Raw genomic sequence first — 15,000 nt, 5'->3', positions numbered from 1 at the left:
CAATCTTGACCCGTTTCTTGAAAAGCTGTGTAACAGATGAGAAGAGGAGGTTAGACTTTTAAAGCGATCAACAAAACTAAATAAGTAAATACAGTATGAGGGTTATATTATGGCTAGCTCTAGTCCCGAGCATTAGACAGTTCTCGCTAACCTCTGGACCAGGAACAGTGCATTTTCCATTGACTGTAAAATGAACAGGTGTACATTATGACAAGGGCTCCCAAGCTTTTCAGGCTGTGACCCCCCTTCATAATATTTGAACTGGGGACCCCCCACCCTGACAAGCACTTGGAATTTTAGGAGTTGAGGCATTACATTTAGTTGACACGGTTCCACAGATAAATGTTGTGAAAATAGCTGATCTACAAACTCACAACTTGAGGACGTCCTCAGAGTTACTACAGGGGGTCCGCCAAATCTTTGTTTGATATGATTTTTTTTTTTTACATTAACCACTTGAACCCTAGCATCCCTTTTCTGAGGAGAACTTTAGCCAGAAAAAAGATCAGCAAAAGTTTATCTGAAACACAATTTTATACAATATAGAGGGGGTCCCTGCTTCAACTCTCTCTCAGCTTGGCCTGAAAACGTTGAAGACCCCTGCGTTAAACAGTATGTTGGTTTGTTTACTGTCGAATGAGAAAACAATGTTGCACTAAAGTAATTATCAGGGTACCCCCCAAAATCATTTGGGTCCCCGACCCCCAGTTTGGGAACCATTGAGAGTAGGATCACTACACTTGAGAAAACCTAAGTATGATTTTGATATTCACTGAAACAAGGCAGTTTTATGATGCTGAAAGCCTATTGTCTATGGTGGGAAGCCTTTTATAACCCCACCTTTTGTGTAAAATTCACTTTTTGGCCAGGAAATAAAACGTCCTGACAGAAAAGCTTTGATTCACTCAAGTGTGCCACCGATCTGGACTGGACAATAAAAAAATGCTATGACAGTTCTGTAGAATAGGCTTAAAGGTAGGGTAAGTGATTTGCTTTGGTTAAAATAAGTGTTAAATAGCTCTATATTGTGATAGTACTCATTGCTATAGAGTGTTTGTTCAGTATTAGGAGTCTCCTTGTCTCTCCACCTCTTTATTAAACAGAAAATGCATTTTCGTTTCAGTTCAATTTTATCCAACCAGGACAGAGAACTCAATCAGGATACAGATTAAACAAGTGAAATTGGAAGTGATGACACTAAGAAATGAGCAGACAAAATTGGAACTGGAACACTATACAAATTAAGCTAAAAAATTTGTACTTTCTCCTGATTGGCTGAGATTTTGACACCTACCGAAACATTTATTTTCTGTTTATTAAAGAGCTGGAGAGACAGGGAGACATCTGTTACTGAAAAAAACACTCTATAGCAATGATTACTATAGAGTGATTAATGATTATCAGAATATAGTATTTTAACCTTTTAACAAAATACTTTTAGTTTTAACCAAAAAATATCACTTACCCTACCTTTAAGATCAGAAACCCATGTTTTTGTTTTGGCGAGTAGTGAAACTAGTATATTGTTTATTTTTTACTACTAATATAGCTCTGGACCAGAGCTATATTATGGCAGCTACACAACCCAAGCTATAAACATTTGGACTGTATGACCCCTCTGCTTTGTCTCCTCCAGTGTATTTCTCAGTAATTACCACCTCACTGTTATATCCCTTACATAAAAAAGGTAATTGATAATTCACGTGATCAATAAAATGCAACAGTAATAGAGCAGGGCAATAACTCACCCGATCTTTCCTGCTGGTAAGGGTCTTTATCCAGTTCCATCTTCTGAGCGGCTTTGATGTTCTCATAAGCCCTGTTGCAGGCTCCTAGTGAATGAAAATTACAACACAAATACCAAGTTATGAACTCTAAATGTATTATAGTAAGGCATCTCAAAAGGATAGTGATCACTCAAAGAAATGAGCAGACAAAATGTAAACTGGCAAACAAAATGGGGGTACTCTCCTGATGAACATTTATTTTCTGTTTATTTGAGAGCAAGAAGAGACCCCTGTTATTTAGCAAACACTATAGAAATTACCATTTGAATAGAAAACTAACCTTTTTAACAAAAACAACAATATAACATTTTGCAATATTAGATGGTTAGTGTGCCATCTGTTATCTTTAACAGTGTCAAATCAACACTAATCTACAATGTAGGTATTTAGCAGACGCTTTTTATCCAGAGCGACTTGCAGTAAGCAAGGTAACGCATACATAGAAAATACCTCACGATCACAGGTAAGCAGCAGGTCATCCAATTGTTAAAATTACAAGCAATTTAAGGACATAAGTCCCCAAATTAATGTGATATCAGACTTACTTCTGACTAGGCTGGTGGTCCACTGGGGCTCTGAGTCGTGAATAGCCTGCATCACAGCCTGGGTCACCACCTCATTGTGAGCAGTATGGAAGCTGTGGAAAATCACACTTTTAAGATACCCCTCATTCAGCATAATATTTTTTTTATCCTAAAATGTTTATCCCACGATTTTGTAACCCCATTTTTTACACCCAGTGCCAATTGTCTATGTAATCCTGGGCACTACCTTCCCTCTGCCAACCTAGGGAGGCCAGGGCCGAGCTCATGCCTCCTTCAATGCATGAGAGCCAACTGACCTTCTTATCACCTGACAGGGGAGAGTTTCCCTGGTTGGACGTAGCGTGTGGAAGGAACACGTTATTCCAACCAGTTCCTTTCCCCTCCATCAGGCGCCCCGGCTGGCCAGGGGGAGGCAGTATAGTGACCAGGATTACTGCATGTTTTTGTGAGGGTATCTACCCTAGGAGACACGGGGAGAACATGCAAACTCCACACAGAGAGGCCCTTTCGCCAACCCCACCTAGGGTATGGGCACTGATATTTTCAGCATAACATGATACAAAAGTGTTATGTTATTTCACAAACAGAGGCATTTCAGATGTGGGGGGGGGGGGGTGGGAACATACCTGTCCTCCGGCTGGACCTGCCATCTCTCTCCGAGGCTTCTATAGATTTAACGGACGGTGGTCTGTAGGGACATTAATACAGTGGTGTCAGTCTAACTGTACTTTTCAGGCCCTGACCCCCCAAAATAATCATATTTGAACTGGGGACCCCCCACCCTGACAAGCACTTGGAATTGTAGGCATTACATTTAGTTTGACTCGGTTCCACAGATAAATATTGTGAAAATATCCGAACTACAAGCTCACAACGTCTAGCACTGCTAGGCGTGAGCTTGTAGATCGGCTGATTTCACAATATTTGCCTATTTTTTACATAATATTTGGCCAATTTGGTATTAAAAGGTCTTAAATTCCTTAAATTGTAACTTTATAAATGTGCAGATACCCTGTATACACTGTATGTTGGTGTGTTTACTGTTGAGTGAGAAAACAATGTTGCACATTAAGCTAATCATCTGGGGACCCCCCTGGGAGTCCAGACCCACAGGTTGAGAACCACTGCTCTAGGGTCTAGGCACCTAGCTCTCCTTACGCTTTACTTTGGGATATACTCCATACATCAAAACGGCTCACGATGTGAGCCGTTGTGAGCTTGTAGATCGGCTATCGAGGTATTAAAAGGTCTTAAAAGTCCTTAAATTGTAACTTTATAAATGTGCAGGTACCCTGTATACAATTTTACTGTATGTTGGTTTCTTTACTGTCGAGTGAGAAAACAATGTTGCACTAAGGTAATCATCTGGGGACCCTCCAAATCATTTGGGGACCCCCAGTTTGGGAACCATTGCAAGTATGATCACTACACTTGAGTAAACATAAGTATGATTTTGATATTCGCTTAAACAAAGGCAGTTTCATGATGCTGAAAGCCTATTGTCTATGGTGGGAAGCCTCTCAGACCCCCACATTTTGTGTAAAATCCACTTTTTGGGAAGGAAATAAAATATGTCCACCAGACAGAGAATCTTTGATTCACTCAAGTGTGTTTATTCAAGTCCTGCATCACCCTGTTAGCGTATTTCTCAGTAATGACCACCTCACTGTTAATTATCCCTTACATAAAAAGGCAATTGATAATACACGTGATCAATCAAATGCAACAGTAATAGAGCAGGGCAATAACTCACCCGATCTGTCCTGCTGGTAAGGGTCTTCGTCTTTTTTATGTCCTCCGGTCCTGTCCAGCTCCATCTTTTCACTGCCTCCTAGTGAATGAAAATTACAACACAAATACCATGTTATGAACTGTATTATATTAAGACATCTCAAAAGGATAGTATTAGTGATCACTCAAAATGCAAACTAACTGGGAGTACTCTCCTGATGATGAAATGTATTTTGTTTATTTGAGAGCTAGAAGAGACAGGGAGACTCCTGTTATTTAGCTAACACTATAGAAATGATTACCATTTGAATAGCAAACTAACCTTTAAAAAAAAAGGGGGAAAAAAGAAAAAATCACTTACACCAATATTACATTTTGCAATATTAGATGGTCAGTGTGCCATCTGTCATCTTTAACCGTGTCAAATCAACACTAATGAACAATGTAGGCATTTAGCAGACGCTTTGTATCCAGAGCGACTTACATTAAGCAAGGTTATCACATACATGCAGAGAGACAGTGTAGTGCCTCAGTAAAGTAGGATCACAGGTAAGCCAGGTCATCAAATTGTTAAAATCACAACCAATTTAAGGTCATATTACTACTCAGATTAACAGCCTGATATAAAACTTACTTTGGAGTTGGTGGAGGCTCAACTTTGGTGTCTGAAATCCTCTATTGTCTGGATCACAGCAGTTGTAACCTCCTCCTTATGAAGCGTTCGGAAGCTGAAGACAGATACACACACACACACACACACACACACACACACAAACAGATGAAATTAAAAACCAAGACCAGACCAAGGCATGTATGAATACAGTGGTGTCCAAGGCAATTATGTGCTGTGGAAGGCAGATAATGTTAATTATAATTGGATGCTTGGTCAAACATATCAATAATAATTTAGAAACAAATATAGTCTGGGAAAGCCAGACGATCAGAGATCTCTGCCTACTGACATGTCTGTGGTCATCTAAATTCAAAATGGTCACCATTATGTTAAATATATGGACTCAAGGCAGACTGTCTCACGATTATAAACATTTTGATATTGACCATTTGAGTACATACTGTACAGCTACCTTCACCAGTGGAATGCAAGTATGGATTAAAATTGTAAATACTAGTAGCCCACCAATTTGGAATGAGTAAAATGATTTTTCTCAAAATCTGCTGCCTTTTAAAATGTACATGTTTTGGGGGGTCTTTTTTGGATTGAGATGGTCCAGGGGCTGGGTCTGGCCCCCAGGCCCATGTAAAGACTACGCAATAATGAATGGTACCAATAAATGGACTCAATTACGCCCCATCTTAGGTGTGCGCTGGTGTCACACAAAAATAGCTGATCTACAAGTGATGCAACACATTGTGAGCTTGTAGACCAGCCATTTTTAATACAGGCACCTTTATGGTTATGGTTCATTTGTATCTCTGAGTTAAATTGTGTATCAACGCGTTAATCTTTGTATACAGTCAAATAAATTATTATGACATGACATCACAGAAATGTAACAGATGCCTGTTAAGTTGCACTGACAAGACTATTCATTCATATTCACACTTGATAGTGTAAATATACTCATAGTATTGACAGTAGCAATAATCTACTGAGTCATTATATTCACTGCTGATGGTTTAACACAGCCACAATTGGCACAGTGTACAGTAGGCTACAATAATTTAGATTACATTAGTAAAGGTCAATTGTAATGGTATTTGCCTTATTTTCTCACTGTTTGCATTTGCCCAGATTACTATCTCTATTAATTACCTGTCTCTGCACCAAAAGGTAGACACAAACAAGAAATAGCATAAGAGATTGGATGACAGCTCATTTTGGTTAAAGGTAGGGTAAGTGATATTTTTGGGTTAAAACAAACAATTTTTAAGGTTAAAGTACTATATTGTGATAGTAATCATTGGTACTGTATAGCAGGGGTCTTCAACAGGGGGTCCTCAGAGTTACTACAGGGGGGCCAACACATGTTTGTGTGATAGGAACTTTTTTTTTAACCTGTTGAAACCTAGAATTCCTTTTCTGAGGGGAACATTAGCCAAAAATAGCAGATCTACAAGCTTGTAGATCGGCATTTCGGTTTGGTTAACAGTTACTGAACAAAATCTCTATAGCAATGATTACTGTCACACAATATAGAGCTACTTAACACTGTTACTGAACAAACACTATAGCTACTATCACAATATAGAGCTATTTAACAGTTACTGAACAAACACTCTATAGCAATGAGTACTATCACAATATAGAGCTACTTAACACTGTTACTGAACAAACACTATAGCTACTATCACAATATAGAGCTATTTATCACTGTTACTGAACAAACACTCTATAGTAATGAGTACTATCACAATATAGAGCTATTTAACACTTATTTTAACCAAAGAAAATCACTTCCCCTATGCCTTTAATTAAGTAAAAATACACGGTAGATTATCAAAGTGGGGTCCAGGGAGGGACCACCAGAGGTTTCTGAGGGGGTTCCCTAGCTATATTAGTTAATATAGCATGAAAAAAACAGTTTAACCACCCTATTACATCAGCTATTTGAAAATAGCAGATCTACAAGCTCAGGTTGCAAATATTTTCAGAAGGGGGTCTGCAGCCAAATAGCCTCTATTTTGGATTTGGGGGTCCTTGACATGAAGGACCACTGCATTTTCATGAGAAAATATAAAAGCTGTGCATTACCTGTAATATTATCTCACTGCTCCAACCTCTGTGACTGTGCATGCCAAAAGTCTCCAAAAGTCTCCACAAATATATCAGCAGCTTGTAGAAACTTACTTTCTTGTCCAACGGTCTTTTAGTGCCTTTATTTCAGTTCGTTTTAACCTAAATCACTTCAGCTATCACAGAGCCTGCATCCTGCATGAGAGTTACTGACTGCGCGCACTCAGAGTTCATTCAAGGTTCACTGCTGCTCCAATGAGTCAAGAGCCAATAGCTGCCTGCAACGTCATGGCACTTTAGCACACAGCCAATCGCATTTCGTTTTTTCAAACTGAAATTTGGCGGGCATGCACCCACAAAGCAACAGACGTCTGCAATGCATTGTGGGACTTGTAGTTAATTTTGGAAGTGCTTTCCATTGACACGCTGTATGTGTCGTTTTTTCAGAAACTACAACATGGCGTCTACATTCATTCACTGTTGATATGCAATATATTCAGTTAGTTTGGGCATTAAAATGTGTTTAAATCAGATTTCATTACAGCTGATTATTTGCTTATATAACCTGTCAATGAATATATGATGTCTGTTGTATGATGTCGTTTTTTTTAACTTATTTCAAGCATGATTATTTGTGTTAGGCATTGATGAATACAGTAAATTATGTTTAATATCTGGTTGCCATATATTGTTCCAATTTTTTAAGTATTTTACCCATATTTGCATATTTATTTTAAAGGATTTATTTATTTTTTTCTGTGCCACTTTTCCCCAAAACAAGTGTATGTTGGGCTGATATATACACTGTAACAAGTTCTGTCACATCTATAATGTGAATTGTAGTTTTTTCATTACATAAATATATTCCGCATGTGTGTGTGTGTGCGTGTGCGTGCGTGTGTTTATCATTAAATGGGTGATAATTGCCCCCATTTCCATAGTCCCCCATAGATGTTTAACAATGACCATACCTGACAGCTGAGGTCAAGACCTTGGCATAGCCAACAGTTTGCCATATGTATACAAGCCTTTAATCATGGAGTCTGGGTTCAAGACCCGAGGTCATTATTTCAAAGCAGTATGCTGCTGTATACTTTGTGCAACAAAATAACACCTTGTACAAGCGGCATGCACCTATTTTGTATGTTTGAAGAGCATCATACTGTGTACTCAACCACTGTATGTGTTTTGTGTACACACTGTCTGTCTGTCTGTCTGTCTGTCTGTCTGTCTGTCTGTCTGTCTGTCTGTCTGTCTGTCTGTCTGTCTGTCTGTCTGTCTCGCCATTGCAGTCCCGAGTTTAGGCCTGCATTGGGGATTGTGTTCCATTACTCCCCCCACTAGAGGAATATAGGCCTATCCCTACTTGTCCTCTCAGTTTCTATCATTTCAGAATAGATACACTAGCCCTCCTATTTAGGATACAAAGCTAGTGTCCTCATGGAACTTATCAAGGAACTTTGATGTTCTTGCTAGAGGCCTTGATCACTTAGCATGGTCCTTACCAAGAGAGGGCCATAGACTCACTGATTATACTGGTCTCGTTCACGTCCAAGATGATTAACTGAATGCTTACACTTACCTAATACCTACCATTAAATTCAAGAGAAACGCTGATAGAGTCCAATGTATGCCTTGATCAACATTCAGACTTCCCTAAATATAATGACAGCTTGCTGTCCCATAGCCAATTCAACTGCATACTTTCTGGGGGTCTTTACCCAGAGATGTTCTGTTTTTATCCAGTTACCAGCGAAGCAGAATCATTTGCAATGCATACAGAAATAAGGACATGTACAAGCTTGCTGCCTCTGTGTTGTTTATGAAAGGTAAAAACAACAGATCTGCATGCTTAGCTTCCCTGGTAAGGATCCTTGGGCTCTGTGAGCCCCATCCCATTTTGACCCTACCTGTGAGACAGACTGTATCCACTTAAAGCTCTTGAGCTCGACCCATTGCATAACTTATACATCAGTTAAATATTTTACATAATATGAACCCAAGATAATTGTGACACACAAAGATATGCCATAGATGTAATCAGTACAGTACTAGTCCATACCCGGGGATGTGAGCACTGAAAGTATTTGCAGACTTTGGGTTATGCACTGCGTACACAGTATGCTTAGATCAACTAGGAGAGGAGGTTTCTCATTTGATCATGGCTGTGTGTAACAACTTGTCATTTACCTGACATTGAGTAGTCGTTACCATAACCCTGATAAGTCCATGTTTAAACATTTCAGGCAGCTAAGTTATTTGTGCAAATAACAAGGTTATATTCATGTGAAAATTGCGCTTGTGAATAAACGCTCTGTGCACTACTGCTGCCGTTCTTGTCTGTGTGGCAGGGTGTTAGTGTGTATAATGTGGCAGAGCATGCTCAGTAACTTCCTAACTCCACGGAATTCACTAAAACGCTAGTAAACAGCTTCAATTTGTAAAAACAGAAAAATGGCGTTTGTGGCTGTCTTCCCAGGCTAATGGTCAATCCCTGTGTGCAAGTTAAGATCAATTGCTCAACCCACTGAGGAGAAAACAGTGTTCAGGCAGAGATATTTCTTGATATAATATTTATAAAAACATTGAGCACTGACATTTCCAGACCAAAGGTCATATTTGGAACGCATATATGACACAAATAAGATGTAGCTGGAATCCTAGTATAATATACTATGTCCTCTGTAGGATACCATTGTATGCTGGGTCTATATTTGACTAGATATCATATGGCACATATCAACAAAACTCAGAATTTGCATCAGCATTGGTCCGTATTCTGTAGAGAATCCAAGGAAATATATATTGTTATAAGTTAAGGATTCTGGACCTTTTCACTTAGTGATATGCTATGGATACTGTCAGTATTCTACACAAATTAATACGAATATCTTAATATTTTTGTATCAAAACATAATATGACAAGAATAACATACAGTATGTGTCATATGAAAAGGTTTTATATACCTCCCAAAGGCATATATTGAGTCAATATTTTATCAAATGTGGAGCCTACCGACAAAACTTCAAATATGTTCCAGAAATTATCCATATTCTCAAGAGAATCAAGAAAATAGAAATCACCAGATTAAGATGTAGCTGGTATTTTGACATATTATATGTCCTCATGATGTATGTTGGGTTCACAGTTGACCAGATACTCAAACTCAGGATAAGTGTCGGAAATGGTCCGTATTCTACAGAAAATCTAATGATATTTCTGGATAAATATTTGGGGATTTCACCTGGTAAAAATTACCAGATTCTGTCCATTTTCATGACCTATCAATATCTGTTAAATATCTCACCCAAAACAGGCCCAATGGCAAAATCTTTGGTATTATGTTATATATGACAACGGGTGATGATAAATGCTACAGATATTGCCATTATTCTACTCAAAATAGGGTATCAATATATTCCGGTATACTTAATTCTCTAGTGGCTCCAGAGTCAAGATATGACTTTAAGTGATATGAGCTTAACATAGACTGTATTTGTGACACATTCAGATATGCCATAGATTTGATCCGTATTCTAGAAAAAAAATTGTGCTCAGATATGTCCAGATAGGACATAAGGTGATATTTGGAACACACAGATGACACAAATAAGATGTAGCTGGTATCCTTCTATAATATATGTCCTCATGATGTATATTGGGTTCATATTTGACCAAATATGGCATATCAATAAACTCAGGATATGTATCAGAAATGTTCTGTATTCTACATAAAATCCAGTGACGTATCCAATGAGATATTTTCGGATTCTGGCTCTATTTGCCCAGTATAAATCACCAGATTCTGTGACTGAATTGATGACCTATCAATATCAGGATATCTCACCCAAAACAGGGCCAATGGCTAAATCTGTAGTAAAAATGTTTTATATGACAAAAGGTGATGATATATGCTACAGATATTGCCATTATTCTACTCAAAATAGGGTGTCATTATATTCCTATATACTGCATTACGTCATATTCATACATTGTATATGACAAGGAGACGAATACTTCAACCATATTTGATTAGGTATGGTTTATGTCAACAAAACTTTAAATATGCATCGGAAATGGTCTATATTCTCTAGCGGTTCCAGAGTAAAGATATGACTTTAAGTGATATATGAACTCAATATCTGACATATCCAGATATGCCATAGACCTAATCAGTATTCTAGAAAAATATTGTGAACAGATATTTCCAGATATGATCTAAGGTTATTCACGGAACACATACATGACAAAATTAAAATGTTGCTCGTATCCTAGTACAATATATTTTCTTCATGATGTATATTGGGTTAATATTTGCCCAGATATGGTGCATATCAACAAAACTCAGGATATGCATCAGAAATGTCCGTATTCTAGCGAGAATCAAAAAAATGATATTTGGGGATTCTGGCTCTTTTCGCCCAGTGTAGGATCTCCAGTCTGGGCCGTCTAATGAGAAGCCCCCTTGCTCTTAATTACCATATGGTATACTTCAATTACCAGCCTCTGCTCCCTATGTGGAGACCTGCCACGCTGTGTGGCTCCCCGGCTCCCCATGCTCTCTCTCCCTCTCTCTGATCACTCTCTCCCTCTCTCTCTCCCTTTCTCTCTGATCACTCTCTCCCTCTCTCTCTCCCTTTCTCTCTGATCACTCTCTCCCTCTCTGCCCTCTCTGTATCACTCTGTATCTTTCTCTCTATCTCTCGTTTTTTCTGTGATCTCTGTATCTCTCTCTCTCTCTCTCTCTCTCTCTCTCTCTCTCTCTCTCTCCTCTGCCCCCCGCACCCCCCATCCACCCCCGCTGGCCTGATGATCACCCAGCTCTCATTAGCGGCCCGTGTTCATCAATTAGCGCTTAATGGACGAGACGTGAGCACAGAGGCAGTGAGACCACAGACCCGAGTGGCTGTGTACAGGTGGAGCAGCCTCCCCTGTCACCTCTGCGCTCTGGAGTCATACACCTGGTCGCTGGTGTGTGTGTGTGTGTGTGTGTGTGTGTGTGCTTGTAATACTTAGTTGTGAGGGTTCACGCATGCTGCTGTCAATCACTGTACACACAATATGGAAACAGTACCGAATTCTAATTACCAAGTTTTTAATCTAGCACTCGTATGTGAGAAAATAAGACAAATTGAGCAACTACTGTACATGTTCTATTTCATGACAAAAATGTGTTGATCGTTTACAATCAAGCTGTCGAAAACACACAACGGGCCTGTGTTTTTTCCCCTTCCCCGCCGACAGCTGTACTTCCCAGGGATGACTGAGCAGGACCTCCCCGCTCGGCAAGATGTCAGGTCGGGAGTAAATAACACATTGTGTTGACTCAAACACCCATTCAGGGGCTTGTTTTATTTGTGGCACATATGACAGAAAATGTGCACAGAGACCCCTCCATTGTTAATTTACTGGTGTTATTTAACTCTTGGAGTTTACAAATGGACCCTCACAGGTCCACTTGGTTCCATTTGAACGCTCATTGACTTTGTATGTACTGTAATCGCGCCTTTCGAACAAATATTTCCGTGGCCTGTGGGAACACACCTGTAGGATTACAATTATAGGAAAGCATTCAGGTTGGGGTTAGGGTTAGGCATTTCAGGCAGAGGTTAGGTTTAGTGGCTAGGGTTAAAATTACACCTTATTTATACTCAGTTGTGCGCTGGTGGGGCACACCGCAAATAGCAGATCTACAAGGTTGGCTTAAGTTGGCAAAGAATTGTAAAAATGGCCTTCATAAAATTCATAAAATTGCGGTCTTAAAATGTTGATGTCCTCACAAATATGGTAATACAAACGTGTGCGTGTGGTGGACGTGTGCGTGTGCGTGTGCGTTAGCGTTGTGCGCGTGCGTGCGTGTGTGTGTGCTAGCATATTGCCTCATTCTCCTGGCTGTTGTTGTCCTCCCTGGCTGTTGTTAGCACAGAGCAGATCTTGTCATTTTCCATATAGGTGGAACACACCATTTCCACCAAACACATGGCTCTCATCTTACCATTTATTAACTGGCACAACATCAACAGAGTGCTTTTCTATTTTAGTAGGCTGCTCTAACCCCACTTCTCTGTTCTCTGTTCATGTCTCTATAACACCTTCTATTCTCTCTCTCCCTGTTTCCCTCTCTCCCTCTCTCTCTCCCTCTCTCTCTCTCTCTCTCTCTCTCTCTCTCTCTCTCTCTCTCTCTCTCTTTCTCTCTCTCTCTCTTTCTCTCTTAAAGAGAGCTCTCTCTCTCTCTCTCTCTCTCTCTCTCTCTCTCTCTCTCTCTCTCTCTCTCTCTCTCTCTCTCTAAATTGTTCCTATTCATCGGTATCAGAAGTATACTTCGTTGGTTCTATTGATCTGCAGAAACCTTGTATCGCCAAGTTTAAAGTGTTCATGTTTTTTTTGTAAATGAATGCCCAGCTTTCATCATACAAGAGTATCACACAAAAGTACTGTAAATAGCAGATCTACAAGCACTTATATATATGCTGTATGCGTCTCTCATTCATTCTCTCTCTCTTCTCCCCCCCCTGTGTCTGTCCATCCCCCACAGAAAGCAGACCTGGCCATGGCACCCTTCACCATCACGTCGGCGAGGGAGAAAGTCATCGACTTCTCCAAGCCCTTCATGACCCTGGGGATCAGCATTCTGTACAGGGTCCAGCTGGTGAGGCTCGTCGTCGCCTATTTAAAGTTCCATCTTCTGGGGACCGCCGTGCTGCCTCTTGAGGGTCCTCCTCCCAGACTGGATTTCCACCCGTGCTTCATGCTCGGGCGGCGTTATTTCACGGCCCCCTCCAGGGGGGCTGTAACACAGATTAGCCAGAGATGGAGGGCTCTGATTGGGGTTATACGACTGGATGTAAGCGCAGAGATCAGGGCTCATTTCTTGATGCCTTAAACTATTAAGACCTGGAACGCATCTGTGTCATTTTTTTTATTTGAGCTAAAAAAACATTATTTTACGCTTTGGCTATTCAAAAATAGCAGATATACAAGCTCATAGCGCGGCACCGAGTGCCGCGCTATGAGCTTGTAGATCTGCTATTTTTGAAAAATCATGAAAATGTGTGCAAATCTTTGAATATATATATATTTTAATGCGAAAATCTTTACTCAAATATTTGCTTCTGGGGGGTCCCTGGAATAAAATATTTTGAGATGGGGGGGGTCCGCGGCCAAATACATATAATTTTGGGGGCCCTTGACATGAAAAGGTTTGAGCACCACTGATATAGAAACATACGTTTTTCAGAAAAGTGTTGGGGTTTAGAAGACATTTTGTCGAATCGGCTTCAGGTCTTAATGGGTTAAGTTGGCGCGGAGCGTTCAGTTTGGCAGACGTAGGCTGTGTGTGCGTCCATACAGAGCTTACATTAGCTAAGAGGAGCACGTGAGGAATTACACCGGGAGGTGATTAGCTTTTATGGTCGGATACCTGACATGGACCCGATCTCATTGCTTCATTTAGGATTGGATTTACACTGCGGTTACATTCCCCTGACGGAGCTCATTTATAACGCTCAGACTGTACTTGATACGCCTATATAGCCTATATCGTCGCTGTCGGGTAAAAACCTCATATGGCTCTCTATATGTTTCTGTGTGGAGTTTGCATGTTCTCCCCATGTCCCCTAGGATAGGTACCGCTCTGATTCATAGCCTTGAAGGAGTTCCGCTTAAGGCTATGGGACTTTCGAGCCAATGCGCACGCACCAGACGCACTCGTCTGTAGTAAAAAATAAAGAATACACTTTCGCTATACTCACCAAAACAAAGATGGTTTTATGGAGTTGAAAGCCAACTCTACTAAGTGGGAACACTCTGTCTCTCTTGTCAATAGAAAAAATCTATTGACCGGATCTGTAGAGGTAAATGGAATTAAATATTTAACATTTTGGCCAAAAAGTGTATTTTAGACGTGAGGTGGGGGGCTCAGAGTGTTCCCACTAAGTAGAGTTGGCATTCAACCCCATAAAACCGTCTTTGTTTTGGTGTGTAGCAAAAGTTTTTTATTTTTACTACAGACGAGAGGTTATGCAGACTGTGGTGCGTGCACAAAAGTCCCATAGCCTGTAAGGGGAACTCCTTCAAGGCTATGAATCAGAGCTAGGTACGTCCTCACACAAAACATGCAGTAATCCTGGTCTCTATACTGCCTCCCCCTGGTCAGCCGGGGCGCCATGATGGAGGGGAAAGGAACAGGTTGGAATAACGTGTTCCTTCCACGCGCTACGTCCTACCGGGGAAACTCCCCCC

The 15,000-nt window shown here is 40.3% G+C and overlaps 1 protein-coding gene across 2 annotated transcripts in view; it reads left to right on the top strand.

Annotated features, from left to right (window-relative positions):
- grik5 (glutamate receptor, ionotropic, kainate 5) overlaps positions 1-15,000 on the top strand; it is a gene marked incomplete at its 3' end in the record, with an annotated part of 124,014 nt that overhangs the window by 82,255 nt on the left and 26,759 nt on the right. For both annotated transcript variants that reach the window (XM_080425631.1, XM_080425630.1), the window contains exon 12: positions 13,295-13,408. In XM_080425631.1, coding sequence (XP_080281757.1) covers positions 13,295-13,408 — 114 coding nt within the window. The remainder of the gene's footprint in view (positions 1-13,294; positions 13,409-15,000) is intronic.

This window comes from Gymnoscopelus braueri, assembly GCF_963280865.1.
Source record: "Gymnoscopelus braueri genome assembly, chromosome: 4".
NCBI lineage: Eukaryota > Metazoa > Chordata > Actinopteri > Myctophiformes > Myctophidae > Gymnoscopelus > Gymnoscopelus braueri.
The sequence above is the reverse complement of the archived record's forward strand: the minus strand, read 5'-3'. Positions and strand labels throughout refer to the sequence as shown.